Raw genomic sequence first — 20,956 nt, forward strand, 5'->3', positions numbered from 1 at the left:
TCTTTACAATTAGATCAATTCTTCCGATGTATTTTTCGATAATTGAGCAGCCTGCACCCTAACGACAGATCTTTATCAGTCCACAATCCACAGTCACCCATAAAAATGTCTCGCTCGCCAATCACAAGCAGTAAATTAAGTCGTCATCAGAACAGCCGATCTAATAACCGCACTGTTATCGTACAGACAGAAAAACACCCTGGCGGGGATTATTAGAAATGGACTCAATAATTTTTCGTAGAGCGAGTGGATTGATTGGATATTTCTCGGCAGAATAAGCACTAACTTGGCCGTTTCGAAACGCTGCTGGGGTTCCCTCGTGCAAGCAAGTAACTCTTGGTTGACCACAGTTTACGGTCAGACAGCCACGTGTAGACAGAGTCAGTGGTGTACGGATGCACAGGCGTACCGAAGGTTGGGTTTCCTCACCGTCGCGTCGAGTCCCATAACCCTAAGTTAACCCCAGCGTCCAACGCGACCGCAGGCACAACCGCAGGACGTCGACCGCCCGCCATTAATAATTACTTTTCTCGATGAGCCCGGGTGAATTGCCTTTGAAATCGATTGACTTTGAGGCGAGTTTCCGTCCCAGAGACACGTCGAAAGTACTTTGACAAGCTCCCAGCGCACCGAGACTGCATTAGTAATGAAATAGCTCGAATCCATAAAAATAAGCGTGAATCCCGGAAATAGGGGGAAGAAAACTACGCCCGTCCTCCTGGGAATTCATAGGACCTCATCTGAATGAAATATCCTTTCAATAAGCCGGGTGATCTGTCGGTTGCTTGGCACGATTCCCCGACATTTTATTACCCGCTTCTCCTCCGGTTCAAGGATTTCCTCGAGGAGCATACGGAAGTCGAGATCCCCACTGCACTGCAGCTCGATGTAAGGATGAGGATAAGAGGAGACCCTTCGCTGCGAATCCGCTGCTCCGGGGTCGGGCAATTGTCTCTCTCGGGATATATTAGCTCTTTGAGGCTCTGCACCCTAATAACCAGGCGCGGATCCGGTCTTCCTCAAAATCCCCAACCCCTCCGGATAGTGTAACGGAAATCTTACATTCTTCGTCTGTTTCTCGAGATATTGGCGGGGATTTTCGCCCCCGATCGACGAGCCGCGTCTCTTACAGATCATTCCATACGCGGTCGAGAGGAGACACACGACGCACGTATGTACGCGAGGTGTATTAGCTTCGCGAAGCGACCCTCCTTGGGTGGAACACACACGTGCCTATATTTGAACTCTGACTGTGAGGAAAAAAGATCCGGAGGGGTGAATTCGTAGAAATGAAAAAAATAAAAGTGACTTCGAGAGGGGAGGAACTGAATTGACGATATACTGTTTCAGGAAAACGCTGCCGTGCTGCAGCTACACAGCAGCTACTACCGGAGGTCTGACCGGGAGTTCGGTCCTCGTAAGGGTGGACACTCGCCCCGGAAGTGCGAACTCCGGAAGCTACGCGACCATCGCCGACTTGGAGCCACTTTACGCTAGACCCTGTGGGTCAAGGGCGAGTTATTACGCTGCCAGTCACGTGACACATCTCAGTCAGGTAAGCACTCGGGCGGAAATGATCGTTTGACTGATGTTCTTGATTTCTGTTGTTTGTTTGTAATTTTATTCGTAATTAGTCTCTCGGAAAAATACTTTGTTTCCCGAATGATCACCTTCAATTCTTCAACGTTCAGCAACTAAAGTCGAAAAGCCCTCTGTTTGTAAAATTGATCCTAAATTGTCTATCGCAAATCTAGCGTTGCGGCAGGTATTATTGAGAAAAAATAAAACTGCTCTTATTGTTTGAACAAAACTTTTCACTTGTCAAAAATTGTTTTCTAGTTTTCTAAGAGTTGCGAAAGATTGATGGCCATAATTTGCATAGTTTTAAAACCATTCGGTTGGCACTCCTGGAAATCTCCTAAACAATGATTCAAATATGTAAACTTACAGAAAAAGACTATGAGAAGTTCCTGATTTGATCACTTGGAATCTTTCCTAACCGTCTCTGCTTTAGTAGGAAAAAGAACCAAATTGAGAGACTGATCTCTGAAAAACTAGTTGTACATTTCTTTATTACGAATGGTGATAGACTATTGGTGGAGCTTTCGAAAAGAACCAACTTGAAAACTTGGCAAGCGGTCAAACAGTTCACTAAGCATTACAAGCGTTCATGGCGTTTCATCGATTGCTGAGGGATAGCAGGTCGTTGTTGAAAAATTCAGCGATGTATGAAACGATATCCATTATATTTTGACGAGTGAATGCACAAAGGGATGTCAGTAAGACAAAAGGTTGCATATACTGGAAAAATACTCCAGCAGGATTGACTGTAATGAGTTGATATATGCGCGTGATACGGTAACAACCAGCTCTTGCGTATTTACTTCTACCGCACCCCATGATTTTGAGTCGTTATTTGATCTGGCTCTTCTCGAATGAATTGAGAAAAAAATATTCCCGTGAATTTGAGCGTTGAAGTATGCAATGCCAGACTTTTTAACGAACCTAATTACAAATCTGAATGCGACTGAGATTCTAACCGTAAACGACACAATTATCGAACGAATAATAATCCAAGAAATTGAAATGGCAAGATTGGCCGGAAAGCAAAGGTCTAAACATTGAGGAAACTTATTGCTGGAAACGTGACGTTGCCAAACTAAACAAGGGAAATATCAAAGAATTATATTACCTCTCATGGCAAACCTTTTATGTGGCCTGAAGGAAAGGACCTCTAAAATCATAATTCGGCTACAGGGAATTGTTCCAAATGGAAAATCGCTGCCCATGAAAACGAAATATCTTGAACGACACATAATTGTAGTTTTTGAGCCCTATTTTCCCAGGGTTTTTGGGTTTGATTAAGAGAATATTCAAGCTTTGTCGCAAAACCTCGGATCATGGTTTTAATATCTAATCGTAGCCAATCGTTCAATCACGAAAAGAGCAAAAGTTCACCGAACGAATTCGAGGAACAAGTTCACCTGTGATCCACGTGGTGGTCAAGTGAGATATTAATGAAGAAAAAATCCATGTTTGAAATATGCTGCATCAGCTGTTTGAATCGCCTTTGTAATTGAACGTTTATTCAGCGCAAATAAAACTTTTTCTGCTTTTTCATTCCAATGGGTAAAAAAAATCTAACCGTATAAAACTTTTTCTCGCATTATTCGCGTGGTACATATTCAGAGAATACCGAGAAAGAATAATGTTCGACTGCGAATATTCCCAGCTTTATAAGTGAGTTTAGTTATAGGATATTCAGTAGACGAACAACGTTGGTTTCAATTCTTCTATGCATTAAATTTCGAGTGGTATAACTTTTCAACTCGAGTTCGAAATATCAAGAAACTTCGTGCATGTTAGCTCGATTTGCAAATATGTATGCGCAAATATGATAAAAAAGAAATTGCTCAGAATTTCTAGTCTTCGAGTTTCTGGTTTTTGAATTACGTACAAATTTATGAACAGTTCGGTCCACTCTCGGCATTCACAAAGGGGTTCAACGATCTGGGAGTGTAAAATATGTATGCGGATCGACGATTTGTCGCCACGTCTACTGATGGAAGTAAAGTGAAGCAAATAGGATATGATGCGCCAACATTTGTGCTGTGGTCGTACACGCGGAGTAGAGACGGGTGCACGGCCGTGTACTTATGATATTGATTGAGGGTAAAATTATTGATACCGTGTTTTCAAAGGCCTACGTAACTGCGTTGTGAAATGTCAGCTTGTACGCGTATATCATTAAAAGTAATCCACACCACGTGTACACGTCCCTACTGATCCTGTGTATGTATTATGTGGAAAATTACATGCGAATCAAACCGACGTCTGACCCTCATCGTTTCTGGTTTTGTTTAAATTTTTTTCTGCAATTATGCCTACTCTGAAACAGTTCCCTGAATTTTTTCTGATTTTTTATTCGACTGCTCAATTATTTATGAATATTTGAAGTGATTTGGAAAAGAACTTTTTTCTCAGAAACTATGTTTTCTATTCTATACGTTCAAAGACCGGGCCTATGATGGGCCGATTTTTTCCCATATTTTTTTGGTCGACTAAAACAGTGTTTGAACGGTCTGAATATTCTCGAAAAATTCTCAAAGCTGGTATTTTTCAATTTGAACATTTCTAGACCGGTTCCATTACGTAACAATTTTTGTCTGTTTGTTTCAGTATGAAATCTGTGTGAGAGTTTTCAAATTGAAAACCAACCACTTCCAAATTTAATATTTGAAAATCAAATTGACTGGGTTTTCAGAAAGGTTTAAAAATTCCTATACTAAAAACGGGTAATTGAAGAATATCAAAAATTTTTTCGGCGGTTCCTCGGGGTTATACTATTACCAGGGAAATCCTAGGTAAAAATGGAAAATGTCACGGTCAGTCCTTTACTGAGTTGGCGCATGGAATACCCTATATTAAGGTGTACGGATATCTACGCAAACACGGCAAAAGGTTATCGAATTCGCTCGGCCGCGACCCCTCGACTCCTCCATTTCCGGGAAAACTCGAGCACGAACACAGCCCTGCAAATCCACGTGTGTGAACCACACGCGGTACGGTGAAAACCAACACGTGTAGAAAAACATACTGACCACGAGCCGCGTTCGCTTTGCAGCCTTTTCGAGAGGGAATTGGCTAGATTTTCAGTCCCCTATCCACCTTGTCTGTGAAACTAAACCTCTCTGTGTCCGAGCAGAGAGAGCTTGCGAGAAAACGGGCGATTAAAATCAAACTACCCGTTGCGTGGAGCTTGCGGAATCTTTTGAAGCCCGACGGGAATTGCTTCGCGTGCCATTTCAAGCTGGTATGTTGCTATCCGCAAAGGATACGACATTTCATTTATTTAAACCCGTACCAGGGCTCACGTGGCTCTTTTACACCGAGAAATTTCATCAGTATCCCCAAATTATCGAGGTCTGGACTTTGGGGAAATACTGATTCTTTTACGAAGTGTTAAAAAATGAACTTAGAGTGAAACTAGGCACGGAGAAATTAATACTGTCAATACATACGAACCTTGTACACCAAAAGCCTTGTTCGCATGTGATTATATTTTTGTATATATTATTCACACTCGACACATCTAACCCTACAAGAACTAACATGATACACGAATCGAATTATGCGAATTAACGAACGATTTTATCTCAACTAATCAACTTTGTTTCATCATTCCAAAATGGTATTATTTATTACAGATCATTAAAAATTTATCGATTCTTCAAACATTTTTCCGTGTTCTCTGAATAAAATTTTTTAAAGAAAAGTACAACTCATAGATGAATCTATGAAGCCTGAACCAAGGAGCCTGCAGAATGCTAATAAGCGCCATTAATTCCTATATTGCTCGGTGAAGCAATTGAAATAACTAATTGTAAGAGACGATCCACCGTAGTAGCCATTCCTTTATCCGTGTAACGTCTAGAAGAATTCAGTGAAATTCTATCAATACCGTGACCGAAAATCGTGTCTGACGTACAAAAGGCGAATTGGTTCAAATCAGATAGTGCGATTATTTCATCGAGTTTCAAGTTTAAAACGAGTATTTCCGAACCAATTTTTTCGTCCGCCATTGATGATCAAATATTAGACCAGAAGCCGTTTATCGTTCCCATTCGTCAATTCGAAAAATCAATTTTCACACAAGATGTAATTAAAATCAGGCGATTCACTCGATAATTTCGCTATTGAATCTACGTTATCTCGTGCCGTTCCCTCAAGCTGCGCACACATAACCACCATAAACATATGACATAACGTACACTCAAATGCATACGTATGATCCATTTAGAATTTCGATGTCAAGGACAAAGGACTTAGGCTCGTTCTCAATACCTTTCTCGAACACACACACACGAATACACCTAATTCGCATGCGGGGCGTATCGTTGAAATACCTACCCAGTTTCCCTTCGGCTCGCCCCTCGAGGCCTCGCATAATACTACACGTCGGCAAGTGTGCGGGGCTAAATCGAAGGGCGGATGGAAAGGGCGCCTGGGATGTTACACACGCGGTTACCTCTCTTACGGAGCAGCGACCTCCTCGGCGACCCTTCGGGATCCAGACGCACTGCGGGATGAGAAGAGGTGGAAGTCCCTGTGATTGTTTCGGCTTTGATCTTGGATCAATTTACCGGGATACAGGCGCTGCGACACGCCGAGTCTGCCCTTATTCCTCCTTCAGGGCTCGCGTCGCGTCTTATACCTACAACGGTGTAAGACGATACGCTTGAGAATCCAGTTTCCGGAATCTTCGCCTACTTCAATCTACCGCGTACAATTGGCTGTATTATTACGTCGCGTCGCAGGGACGGGGAAATTAATTGCGAAACGTATTTCTATATCGCTTTGATATCAACTTCGCAGGAGCTCGTATAGTCAGGGGTATAATGTACCGTTGGCCTTTTCGAATGTCGACTGTTAGGAGACGGCGAAAAATTTCATTTAGCGAGTTGCAACGAGCCAATTTTCATCTTATTTAATGAGAAAAATTTCATTTCTTATAGTTACGAGGGAATTAAAGTGAAATGGGTATTGTTACAACGATAGTTCAAATAATACTCGTATTACGAGAAAATTTCAGCTTACAGTCAACTGCGATATTAAATCTGTTTGTTCAGTCAATCACATTCTTTCAGTTGAATAAGACCGTAACATCAATTTGCTGTTGCAACAATATCAAGTTATCGATGTAGTTACAAGAAAATATAGTATGAGCGACCATGATCAAAGAATAGTAACGTTTACTAGATTTTACGACGACAGCTGCAAAACTTATTTTTGTTTCATACGGTAAATATCGATAATATTTAAGGACTGAAAAGCTAGAAGATTTTCTCATTGTCAGTGTGCGTAAAGAATGTTCAACCCGAATTCTCCCACGAGCAGGAAATCACGTAGAGTCTGTATAACTGCACTTTGAGTTTCATCTCTATTAATTCTCCTCGTTGCGCATATTTCACCCCAACGATTCTTATCGAATAATATATAATAATGTATCGCTTTTATACCACGCTACTTGTTGTTCAAAATACAGCGATACAAGATTTCCCAAACTTGAATAGTCGATAAAATTTGGATACCTCGTATCGATAAACCGACAATCGTTGAATTCTCAGCACAACTCGACCTATCATAAAAAGATTAGGGCAAAAAAATGAAGTGATTTATTCAGAAAACTGAAAAAAGGAGACCAAATTACGATTGCATTAGTAAAATTTATCCAAACATTTGACGTTGTCTTTATTAAAATCTGCGAAGATACTGACGGGTAAAATTGTTTCTCAAGTGAACACGCTCAAGTTACTAGAAAAATCTTCTTTGTCAAAAGTCGGAAACGTCATCGCCAGGTTTTGGTTACCCGAGATCATTTCACACGTATATTAATGTCCCCGAGAACAGTCTCGCTCGTTTTTCAGCGTCGCGAGTCTCCCTTCTAACCATAATTAACGAGTCTCCATCGTACCGCACGTGCGGTAATGACATGGAAAATCTGACCAACCCGTATCAAAATGTCTCAGGAGGATAATTATCGGGATAAAAGGCTTTGGCCGTAGCATACAACGTTTCGAACGCAGAACCGTACATAAACCCGGTCTCAGACCCAACGGATATTGGGTGTTAAAGGCTTGGGTAAAAATCCGGCGGAAGTTGTTATTTAAAAAAATAAACTCATGAAAATGTTTCGCCTAATTATGCTGCGAATGGCTTCATCTCTTTGAAGTCATTGATGATGCAGGCTTGAAAAGTAGGTGAATGTTAGAAATTTATACCTCAACAGAGGAATATTCAATTCAATTTGGGTTCGACTTATCCAAAAGTATGTTAATCGAACTTGATTTACGTATTATTTTTACTGAAATCAATGAATATGTAGGAAGCATTATTTTTGACGACATTGTCAGCCATTGCACTTGGTGGCATGTTTTGCGGTTCCCACGATATATAAAAAACCGCTGAATCAATTTCATCCCTTCAATATGATTCGAACATCCTTTTGAAGTTGAATTACGATTTTTCATCCAAAATTGACAACTTTCTTTTTATTTACTTAACACAAGAATACGATGATTAGAGAAAAATCTACATTGGAAAAAAGGGTAAACTGTCTAAGAATACTGTTTCCAAATTTTTATCAATTGGGTTCACAGTTTTTGAGATATCGTGTGCTCGTATTTGATGGCCTCGCTAATTTTTTCGGTTTTTCGTCACACTTTTGTTTTGCGCAGACAGCTGTGATATGGCTACTTTACAGCTAAACATCCAACATTCAGGCGTTCAAACGCTTTACGATTCAAGCTACCAGTAGAATTACAGTCAGTGCATAGGTATAATCAGAACGCTTCAGGCAATTCATTCCCATACTCGACGCATCATGATATCGTTGCCGTTGAAACTTCACGATCAGTCCACGCAGGCTATCAACGCGTATCGTAGATTAATCATCGGCAACGAATACATCTAGTCGCGTGTCCTGGTCCAGGCGTACGTACACCTAACGTGCTAGGTTCTGACTGTTTCAGGAGCACGCGTATTCGGTTAAAACACGAAATCTGATGAGAACCCCTTAATACGTTGGTAACGCGTGTACTTGAACTGTGTAATATTTGATCCCTTCGTGTTACTGGCGCACGATTTTACCGACCGGATTACCGACATATCAGACGGTTCTCATCGGATTTCGTGTTTGAGCCAAATACGCGTGTCCTTGAATGGATCAAAATTCAACACGTTAAGTGTACATGTAGAGGGGAATATACGGACATACAATTGCACACTACCGAAGCGGAGAGTGGAAGGGCGGATGGATGGAAGGGACGGGTTGGATCCCGCTTGGAGGCAAAACTCCGGAAAATTGAAATTAATGAATAGTCGAGTCCCGACGGCTCTTTCTCTCTTTATCTAGTCAGGCGATGGCGCCGCGGGCCGAGTTTCGCTCTCTCGACAAAGGGAAATTTGCTTCATTCTCGTGGTCCGTATCAGTCGAGGGGCAGCGCTGGAGTTGCAGAATTGTTACACCCGTTCGTATCGCGGAAAACCACACTTCGTGAAATTCTTCATCACCCCACAGGCTGCAGACGCGAGCGTGTGGCGGGACGGATATTGCGATCCGAAAAATTTTCGACAAACCATTTGAATCCCATCGTTCCTAATAAGGAAGTGATGCATTTGGATATCGATACTTTTCTAGTCATATTATACCACGAGATTGGAACACACGTTGAGTGCAGTTTAGGGAATTATTAGTTTCGTAAGCTACGGCGATTCTCCTAGAAATTCAAAAAGAGACTCAGATTATGAACGATGTTCTTGATAATGATTTTTCATTTTTAACCGCTTTGAAACGGTAAAAAATACAGTAGAAGACTTGATCAATTATTATACTTCACCATGGCTTATCTTATTTGCATAACTTTCGAAAAAACTTTGGTAATAATTCGCCAATTTATCCTATTTATTTAACAATGAGAATTTTTGAATTCTCTTGGAAAATCAAATCAAACATTAATTTCAAACCGCCACACATGTTGAAGCAATTTTAATTTTCCTCGTAAGATAGAGTTCACAAAAACTAGAGACTGATTCGTAGCTGGTACACGGTACAATGTATAAAACTTGCCTATCCTTTTCCAGGCAACGGATCCGTGTGACAAGGCGAAAGCTCTCGCCGTTCCCAGGTCAGCTTTGTACTGTCGAAACCTTGCCCAGGTCGGGACCTTCGGCCAGGTTTTCAAGGGAACACTGGAATTGGCTGGACGAGATCAAGAAGTGATCATTAAGACTGTCACAGGTAGGAATCAATTGCCAAAAATAATGTATATTGGGTTGACAATGCGCAGACACACGGTTTGTCAAATGATCTTCAAATAATTTCACATGTGTCATTCAAGAGACCCGAAAAAATTTCAAAACCTAGTTGAAATAATACATTATAATTAATATGTCACGTGTAACAGATTGGAATTTTCAAAAAGCCACATTTTTCTGGAGAAATCTTTTTTCTGAACCAACAACAATGGTCACATCAACTGTTAGTCATTCGGAATGTTGAGGAATCGGGATTCCACACTTTCTCATCTTTTCGGAATCTAGCATGTTCTACGTCTTACACTTTCAGGGTTTTGAGGTTTCAAATTTTGGCTTTTCGGAAGATCATCCTTCGGGTGTTTGGTCATGCGGAATTATTGTCGTTCCAAATCTTGGACTACACCCGCTAATTATACGACACGCAATTATATTGGTATAACATTGACTTGTGTAATCTGTTCTTCAATAATTGTTTTGTTTCTCTTTCATGAATGTGTTCAAAATACAAAATAACCTTATTTCTCAAGAAACAAGACCCTGAGTATACAAAAAGTTTTAAATTACGATTGTTCAACGAAAATGAATTCAAAATGAGTTCTAGATACAAACGGCGACGAATTATAAGGGAATTATTTTTCGCTGAAATTTCAAAAGACTAAAATCAACCCGTTTGAACCGAAGCTCGATGAAATGATATTACATCGAAAATTACCTGTCGAGAACAAAGACACTTACAATATTTCGCGCATAATTGTAATTCTAACCGTTTCTGACGCAGTAGTCACCAATCTATATTCACGCGCATGATTTTCGAACGGTAAGCTGTTGCTTCGGTGAACCAAGTCGCCTTAAGGAACTTGACTTGGAAACGAAGCCCGTTATCACCGGCCCAAAGCGTTATCGGCTGGGAAAAAGGGCCGAAACTGTAGGAAAACAGACTAAAATCTAGACGCGGCCGCTACCTTCGTTTACCGAAGACTGAACTCAATACCTTAAAGTCTAAATGTTTCTCTCCCCATACCTATGATAATTTAAAAATTCACAAAAGTCACGATGATCCAATGAACGCAACTCGTTGACCGCACGACTGTTCTTCACATTTACAGAGGTGGCATCCGCCTATCAGGCTTCCCTCCTCGTCGTCGAAGGATCACAGCTCGCCGGTCTCGTTCACGCCAACATTGCTTCGCTGGCCGCGGCCTGCCTCGACAGTCCGTGCCCACTTCTGGCCTATAACTCGACGCCAAACGAGCTTAACCTGAAGCTCTACTTGACGGATGGCCGATATCATCCCGTCGCTAGGGACCTCGTCCACGTCGGTGCTCAAGTCGCAAGGGCAGGAGCTTTCTTGCATGGGCGGGGACTCTTGCATAGGTGCTTTCCAGCTTCAAGAATCTGGAGTTTAGTTCTGGCTCAACAATTTTTTTATTCGTATTTTTCGACGATCTGGAACTTTTTTTTTTTTTTATCTTGCAAAGTATTTGGGTATTAATCGAAGCAGGGGAAACGGCAGATGCTCAACCTACGTTATTTTCAAATTGTGAATTTTCTCATTATAATGTGCGGTCAATGTATTAGTCATTTCTTGTACATAACCACTTTCGAAAATCTTACTCTCCATCATGCATTTGATCACGAAAGGTTCACCCGGATTTCTATATTCCATTAGTGATAAAATTATATCTGAATTCAAAAGTGAATCTACGTTCCTATTACCTACGGATTCTATCACTGGAAGATTATACTTTTCTTTAACATTTTATTGGATGTAAATGTGAGGAAAACAAACAAGATATTTCGGTTAAATTTTAATTTGTCGCAGCCTACATTTTATTTGCGAAAACTGAATAAAAATTTTTATCGAAAAAACTGAACTTACCATCGATTACAAAAGGGATTAAAATATGATTCGTCGATTCACAACTAATTGTAAGTTATATGAAATTTGTTTAAATTCACTCATTTGGATTCAAAGTATTAACGAGTTCCGGAAAAATAAGATATGATGAAGTATAGAAACTCTGGATGTCAACACCTGTAACTATCGAATAAAAAAGTCAAGGCCTCAAAGCGCCTCGTACTTTAATTTCTATCGCAGAAAGTTTGAAGCAACAACAATTTTTAAATATTTTGCACCACCGGCAGCAAATGAAACCAAAAAATTAACCAAAGAAAAAACCGCTGTAGAGATTTGGGGTTGAACAAAATTCGTTTTATAACTCAATTACGTGATTATTTTTCAATTATTTTGGCATCTTACAAACATCAAATTTGGAAAATCACAAATTGACGAATTAATTTTTCAGTCAGTTCTTATGCAAATGTATATTTTTGAAATTAAGTTTATATAATCACGGTTTGTTTAATGAACGAGGTACCATCTTTTTTTTCATCTGTTTCAGCATATAAAGTTTAGAAATTTCTTCACGTTTCATCAACAATGACTGTAATTGAAGTCTATCGTTTGAAAATTTCAGGGATATCGCGGCGAGAAACTGCCTCATAGAACCGGTCAGCCTTCGCGTCAGGCTTGCCGACGCTGCTTTGGCACGGGATCTTTTCCCTCAGGACTACCACTGTTTGGGCGACAATGAAAATCGACCCATTCGGTGGATGGCCCTTGAAACTCTCATCTATAATCAGTTCAGCACTGCCACCGATGTGGTGAGACAGCACAGTATTACTCGAATGAAAAAAATTTCATCTGTTTAAGTTACTAGATAATTCTAGCAGAATGGGCATGGTTGATGCAATGATTTGAATACTCTCAATACCACCAAGTTATGATAGAAATCACAAAAAAATTAATTTCGAGTTACCATACGCAATGAGAATAGTAACCAAGTTACAATATATAAAAACTTTACACTCATCGAAAATCGCACACTTTTCGCACTATTGACACAATATACTATCACGATACTTGGCCGAATAGATATTCGCTAGACTGATTGATGAAAGTCATCTGTCATCTTTATAGTATACCGGACATTCCATACCAACTCGACATGCGATTGTGGACTACTTTTGATTGTACTGATTTTTCTTTCCATCTCATTACTCAGTCAGACGAACAGCCATGGTATTTTCAGATTATTATCTGATTCTAATCTCGAGCCATGAATGTTTCAATAATTTCAGACTTGAGTTGAAAATCTTCAAAAAAATAAATAAATAAATAATGGGTCCTGCTTGTCTGAACGGATACTGAAAAATGAAGAAAAATGAGTGAAATCGAAAGTCCTCGGGGTTGATCACATGTCAAGTTGGCAAGATTGCGCCTAATATACTTCATCTTCAGCGTGTGTTATGAGTAAGAGGGCAGACCTTGAAATTCTTAGGGATAAAAATAAAATAACGAATCTTTGTAAAAAATTCGGCTGTGTCGCGAAAGGTTCGGTTAAAAGAGAGGGAAACATTTTCAGTGGGCTTTCGGCGTTCTCTTGTGGGAGCTGGCGACGATGGGTCAGCAGCCGTACCTCGAGGTGGATCCCTTCGAGATGACGGCGTGCCTGAGGGACGGCTACAGGCTGGCCCAGCCGAGGCCTTGCGCCGACGAGCTTTTCGCGGTGATGACGGTCTGCTGGCTCGGACTTCCGAGGGACAGGCCGACGATGCCGCAGCTCCTCGCCTACCTCCAGGAGTTCCACGACGCGCTCGGTGGTTTCATTTAGGATTCGCGGACACCGAGAGTCCGACCGACGGACACCGCTCTCGTCAATCGACGGTCGACGAATCTGTTTTCCCGACGAGCGAGCAGCCGAGCGGATTTCGGCCTTGCCCCGCTTCAGGACGCGGTGTGTCAACGCCTTGCGAAATCTTATCGCCGAGATTACGGAAAAGGTCAAGAGATGCGGTAGAGAGACAAAAGCCTCGAAAGCAGAGAGACGGACGGACACTCGGGGCGATTGCCATCGCCAAAGAAGAATGGTAAAATGCTGTCCCGGATCAAATCTATCGAGGTGATGTAACGGTGGCTTTTCTAATACTCGTACGTCGCGGCTGAATCAAAGTCATTCGACCCGCGATGGTTTTGCACGAGTATTTTTTTAGCAACAAGTTTAACAATCAGGGTCCAAGAAAGAAAATTATCCTGAACGGATTGATGAAACGAGAGATTTCGAGTTCGTCACTGTGACTCTCCACTTAGTCTGAGATCGTCATTGTTACGTACGAATACGTAGGTATGTTATGTATTGTATACAGGTGTAAAATATATTAGTGTATATAACATGGGATTTTGAAACGCCGAAGTAAACGTTGAAAGTATATACAGTAAAGGAGAATAAGTCAGGAACGCGTAATCAAACTCCAGAAGAGAAAAAACAAAAGTCTGAAATAAAACACATTGTTGCACGGAATTGAAATCGATCGCTCAATTAATAATCATCCCTTACTTTTACACTGAAAAACTTTCGGTGAGATTTGGCAGGTTTAAGGGATGATTGCTAATTGGGTTTTTAAATAAAATTAAAACCCACTGTACTTCAAACCTTCCGAACTATTCAATCATATACGAATCAGGGCTGTAATATACAAATGGCACGAGCAAAAAAAAATTCATCACTGCCACGTTACAGATGTGCCTGAAAATTTTTACCAGTCTTATAAAAAATAGAAGGAAAAACAACACTTCATCTTGTAAACTTTAGCGAAAATTTTTCCAAGTCGCAAATTTATGTATCGAAACCTGGAAAATTTCTTAATGCTAAAGTCTAATGCTCAATTGCAGATCACCAGTTTTTAAACCCGCCCTATTAAGTCTGTTCGGCCACTATATCCAATCTCACGGTACTTTACAGCCCTTCTGACAATTATCTACTATCTATTTCACTTGAATCTACGTAGGTAAAAAAGAGAAAGAGAACAATATAAAAAAAAAAAATTAAAAAAAAAAGATAGCATGTATAATGTAATTTCTTAAGTGTACTCGATGTATAAATGTCGCATGTTTCCATCTATGAAGTTGTCTCTCTATAAGCTATTACCTATACATACTGCAGTCTATATACATATACGTCATAATACTATTGCATTTGCAGCGATACATTGCCATTGCCCAACTTTTTTCGAATTTCTTTCATTTGACTTTGAGAAAAAGAGATTTTTCACAAACAAGAATATATATATATACATATATATACATATATGTATAATGCAGTACTTATTATGTATGATAATAATTTACTATATTCCTCAATGTTTTAATGGAGGTACAGGGTAGGATATAGACTTCATTTTCTTGCTATCGCTATAGAATGGTTGAAGAAGAGGTAAATCAAAGATACGAACCTGCTCTCCGTAGTTGATATTCGGATAGGAAAAAAAGAAAGAGATTTACCTTAACGTGCTTGCGCGATCTTCTAATAGATGTGCATATTACGTTTAACCTGTCACACATCACGCTGTGCACATGAGCCGCACTTAAACTTTGCGAAACTAATTGTTTAACGAGGGCGTACTTTAACACGAAATTAGTTCCGGTGATGTAAATATACAATAATGCAACTAGCTATCGAGCGATGCCTATAGCGGTTAGCTAATCGTAAGTGGGTTGAATTGTGCAGATTTTATTATTTCCTATACGTAATAATAATAAAAATACTATAAATAACAATAATAATGATATATACATAAATATATTGAATATATATACATACATATATATATACACATATTATATACCGATGTATGGCATTATTTTTCAATGGAGAATAAAATGTAAGTGTTAAAAAAAGAAAGAAAAAATGATTACTTTGCTAATGTTTCGGAGCAATTCGACCAATGCTCATCTTTCTTTGCGGAGGCCACATGATTCAACGTATTGTAATCTGATCGTGATCGCATCCCTGCTAAAAATGCCAGATAAAATTGATAAATTCATATTAGAATCGTCCCGGGTTCAGACTGGATGGCAAATCTGGAGCAAATCCGGTTTTTGAAACCGTATCTTTTCAGCAACTTCATCGATTTCAAATTCTTCTGAAAATGCAACAAATTAAGCACCGTCGTCGAATTTTGAAATCGTGGCCTGAATTACTTTGCTTGTAAATTTCGATGGCAGCGTTTTTCACGGCAAAGTTTTCGTCCACGCAATTCCTAGATATACTCGTATCTTTACTGAGATCAAGGGTAAAAAAATTTGTAGTATGAATCTTTGCATGATTACCATTAATTATATTATCCCTCAGCAGTTGTTCATGCTCAAGAAAGTGTCCTTAGATATTTTGCGACGTATTCAGGACGAATCAAATATCCCGTTACGAGTGAAACACTGATCAGTTACGTTTGCAAGATAGTAATAACGATAATTGACACAAAAAATTGTGACGGTATGTGTTCGAGCTACTTCAGTACCTACTATGCTTTTTTCATGACCTTTATGAATTCCACCGTGACGTTGGGAAACGCGACGTTTCCCTCGTCATTGAGAAGCTCTGTATACTTCGTCTTTAAAAGAAGTTCGAAGCCACATCGAGCTGCTACAGTCTGAGATGCCACACCAGTGGAGATCGTTTTACTCACGGGCGAATCGAAATTCGGCGAGAAGTGCTACTAGTTAAGAAACCAATGTTAACAAGTTCCAATCGGCACGAATAGCTTTGTTTTGTAGTCTTGTAAGTAAAATTCACTTTCCTCCGAAAAAACGGGAAATAATTAATTATTAACCACTATGCGAGCAAAAAACGTGACTTTTATCCGTGTTTCATAGGAAAGATCGCGTTACAGACTGTATTATACGTACCTACGTACAATTTTTGCATTATTATTTTTACTTATCGTCAAGTTAATTATTTATTGTAATGTTATGTAAGGGTCAGCTGGCCTACGCAACCTACGTTTCATGACCGAGGATGTCCGACCGTTGACTGACGCTCCCGAGAACGATACCGACAGAGTCGCCGATATGGAGACCAGAGTACAGGAGTACGTGCAATATAAAACTCTACTTGATACTTGTACGCATTACAAAGCGGCACGATTTTACCCAGATCTCTCTGTAAGAGCAACGCTACGACAATTGATAATAGGTCGTGTAACACCAGATTCGTTTGCGACTACGCATGCGGGGAGTACAGAAAAGACAAATTTTAACATCTAGAACGTAAAAATGCTCTTTATTGTACTCCGCGCATGCGCAGTCATGACTCGATCTCACCATCCCTAAAACAGTTACTTTACGCACTGAACAAAAGCATGAAAAAACGGGTAAAACATGCCGGCTCACGCGGTATGTTTACGATGCTAAATTACTCAAAGAAATTTCATACAAAGCAAGCTACTGTTACGTCCTCCATACCTTGGATTCTTTTCCCACACTCTTAGAGGCTACCTTATACCCTGCATTCTCATTTTATCATCACCCCGCTGCCTCGGTTCCCGTAACGCATCAGCAGAATGCACCTCTACTAGTAAAATGCAACCAGTTAGTCCCCTGCATCCTTCCTCCCATATATCGACTCTCAAGTTATAATTTTATCAACGTTTTACTGATTTCATATTTGATACTACTTTAACATTAATGTGATCATTGAATAAGATTGGCACATCCGCACATTGTCGATGGTTTAAAATACCTTTCGAAATCTGATCCCACTTCGGATTGCACGTAGTCGCAACGAACGAATCAGGTTTTCCATATTCACGTTTAAGAATTGGGATCTATTGAATCGACATTTGTCGTAGCTTCATTACGAATAGTAATATAAGCTTCTCGAATTTCTTCAGTTGCCGTAGTTGAAAAAACATACTCAGTAACAATTGCTTCTCTGAAAGTTGTAACATCGATTGCAATTGTCTAATCCTTCTTCAGAATTGGAATCTGAAAGGTTTGAAATAGCTGTTCACCTAACGTGGCTAATTTAGTACGTACTCCAGTTCTCCTGCAGTATTAATGAAGTCTGAATTAAATCACCTGTCAGATATTTTTCGAATAAACATAAAAAAATATTTGTATTTGGTTCAAGTGAAAATAATATCCCTAAATTTACTATGAAAATATTTCATTTAAAAATGTTTGAAGTCTTTTAAAAAACTCATATTCCAGCGTTCCAGATTATAAGTTTGAGTGAATGAGGACTTTTTTCATTTTGTATTGTAAATAGAAAAATTGCTATTCAAAACACAATTTCTCTTCCCTGATAATATTAGTGCCTGAAGTAAGAATTTCAGGTCTGTGTAAATTTTATTTAACCATCTATAACATCCTACGTAGTTTCTTGCTTCAATATTCAATTTTCGCACAACACCTTCATGAATTTTCATTTTTAATTGTAAATTTGAGAATTATTATTTAAATCAACCATTCCTTTTACAGCCTTCCATGGACAATTTGTCGCATTACTATTCCATATGACACATTGTCAACGGTACTGCAGGTTACTTTCTTCAACTCTTCAAAGTTGTTCACAAACTGTTCTACATTCTGTGTTTAATATCTGCGATTAAAATGATAAAACTAATAATAATAACGAACATAATAAAATGCAATGAAAATAACGAGAGTTATTAAAATAATGAAAATAACAAAAATATCTCGCGTATTGTGTCTCTGACAATATTCTACAGCAGTCTACCGTTGATAAATAATACACAAGATTTGCCGGTAAAACAGGGAGCGTTCAATGACTTGCCGTTGCAATGCCTCCTGCTAATACCGTCAACCAAGAGAGTATTGTCGGCCGAAGATACGTTCAAGACTGAAAGAATACGAATTTAAACGTAGATGTAGACAGCGTGCATGCGCGAATCGCGTCCGCGAGGTCCAAGGAATGAGCGGCACAAATTAATTTTAAATTTACCACTCGCCAGGATGTACGTATTATAAATAATGTATAAGGTGTAAGCGACTGGACAGCTATTACTCCGTTTTTTACGACTAACGTGGCGTCTACTCTATCGATGGCAATTAGTTTGAACTTCAAACCCTGATGTCTGTACTGCCGACACCTTGTACGGGGTGAAAGTACGATCGATGTTCGTAAAAAAGTCATTTGGAAATCAAGGTACGTTTGTTTAAAACACTCCGCACTGCGCTGGAAAAACATCTTTCGGAAGATTCATTCGGGAATTTCAAAACTTTCAACACACTCACGCGACTTTAAACGCAACGAATCAGATCTTGTGGTTTTGTAACTACGGTGTATTGCCTTTTCGTGAATAGTTTTGGCAGTCTATTCTGACGATTTGAATTGAAAGGAATGAGCATTGAATTTGAAATACCGTCAGATAAAACAAATCTCAATTCTGAGGAAAAAAACAAATACTGACTATCGGGCAACATTCGTACGTCACTGATTTAGCACCAAAAATACGTAAGCAATAAAACATAACTACTCCATTACAGGTGCAGGTGAGTGATATTGGAAGTGATTTGGACTCGCTCCTTTCGTCGCGAGAGCAGTGAAGTTCTTTATTTCGATAAAAATTGATTATATTAGGAGTTATGAGTGGGGAGTGCCCTAATAAAGACAACCTGTTGTATATTTTTGCCTAACGTATCAATTTTCATTGACCTCTCTTAAAGTTTCGATGATAGAATCTTGTAGCTATCAGATTTATTAGTTAGTACAACAGTAAGTTTCTTTCGAAGAAAGCGAAATGGAGCAAGTGTCTTTTGATGCAATGGTAACTGGGCTAGGTAAATTTTTCTAATCTGAATAATAAAAATCGTTCCGACATCATTATAAGATATAATATAATTTTACCTTGAACTTTGAGCTCTGGTTCGTAGGTGCGAATAAGTCGACAAGTAATTCGAGTTTCTGAATAACGCAAAATTACAAAGAAATCCTAGTGTTCGAATCATAAAAATTTTTCGAATAATTCGAATTTTTCGAAATGTTTGATTAGACTGTGCAAATCTTCGAGTTTTATTTCAGACATAAGTTGTGAAAGCATGTTTGAAAACTTCTATTAAAATTCTTGAAATTGTTATCCGTTAGAACGTACTGATCTTTTAACTTGAAATTTTCTTATCGTCAATAAGAAATTGCATACAGTGTTTTGTGAAAAAGAATTTTGACAGTCGCTCTTTACATTTGACTGAGCTTTTTTAAAACAGAAAGAATAAAATGGGGGATCTAAGCGTCACACTGAATAATTTGAACTATTTTCCTGACTCAAATAATTTGAAAGTGATAAAAATCAACTGACACATTTATTTATTTTATCTATTTATCTTCAACGTGCATTTTGGGTAAAGGGCAGACGGTTGAATTCTTAGAGATAAGAATAAAATAACGAATCTTTGTAAAAAATTTGGCTGTGTCGCGAAAGGTTCGGTTAAAAGAGAGGGAAACATTTTCAGTGGGCTTTCGGCGTTCTCTTGTGGGAGCTGGCGACGATGGGTCAGCAGCCGTACCTCGAGGTGGATCCCTTCGAGATGACGGCGTGCCTGAGGGACGGCTACAGGCTGGCCCAGCCGAGGCCTTGCGCCGACGAGCTTTTCGCGGTGATGACGGTCTGCTGGCTCGGACTTCCGAGGGACAGGCCGACGATGCCGCAGCTCCTCGCCTACCTCCAGGAGTTCCACGACGCGCTCGGTGGTTTCATTTAGGATTCGCGGACACCGAGAGTCCGACCGACGGACACCGCTCTCGTCAATCGACGGTCGACGAATCTGTTTTCCCGACGAGCGAGCAGCCGAGCGGATTTCGGCCTTGCCCCGCTTCAGGACGCGGTGTGTCAACGCCTTGCGAAATCTTATCGCCGAGATTACGGAAAAGGTCAAGAGATGCGGGAGAGAGACAAAAGCCTCGAAAGCAGAGAGACGGACGGACACTCGGGGCGATTGCCATCGCCAAAGAAGAATGGTAAAATGCTGTCCCGGATCAAATCCATCGAGGTGATGTAACGGTGGCTTTTCTAATACTCGTACGTCGCCGCTGAATCAAAGTCATTCGACCCGCGATGGTTTTGCACGAGTATTTTTTTAGCAACAAGTTTAACAATCAGGGTCCAAGAAAGAAAATTATCCTGAACAGATTGATGAAACGAGAGATTTCGAGTTCGTCACTGTGACTCTCCACTTAGTTTGAGATCGCCATTGATACGTACGAATATGTAGGTAGATCATGTATTGCGTACACGTGTAACATATACATAAGTGTGGATAATCTGAAATTTTGAAACGATGAAG

General features: G+C 39.8%; 1 protein-coding gene across 3 annotated transcripts in view; it reads left to right on the forward strand.

Annotated features, from left to right (window-relative positions):
- LOC107227339 (tyrosine-protein kinase Drl-like) overlaps positions 1 to 14,752 on the forward strand; it is a 70,040-nt gene extending 55,288 nt beyond the window's left edge. For all 3 annotated transcript variants that reach the window (XM_015668454.2, XM_046737220.1, XM_046737219.1), the window contains 5 exons: positions 1,351 to 1,555; positions 9,643 to 9,799; positions 10,923 to 11,190; positions 12,294 to 12,480; positions 13,242 to 14,752. In XM_015668454.2, the coding sequence (XP_015523940.1) occupies positions 1,351 to 1,555; positions 9,643 to 9,799; positions 10,923 to 11,190; positions 12,294 to 12,480; positions 13,242 to 13,490 (1,066 nt within the window). In that variant the 3' untranslated portion in view covers positions 13,491 to 14,752. The remainder of the gene's footprint in view (positions 1 to 1,350; positions 1,556 to 9,642; positions 9,800 to 10,922; positions 11,191 to 12,293; positions 12,481 to 13,241) is intronic.
- Positions 14,753 to 20,956: the final 6,204 nt, after the last annotated feature.

This window comes from Neodiprion lecontei, chromosome 4 (assembly GCF_021901455.1).
Source record: "Neodiprion lecontei isolate iyNeoLeco1 chromosome 4, iyNeoLeco1.1, whole genome shotgun sequence".
Lineage (NCBI taxonomy): Eukaryota > Metazoa > Arthropoda > Insecta > Hymenoptera > Diprionidae > Neodiprion > Neodiprion lecontei.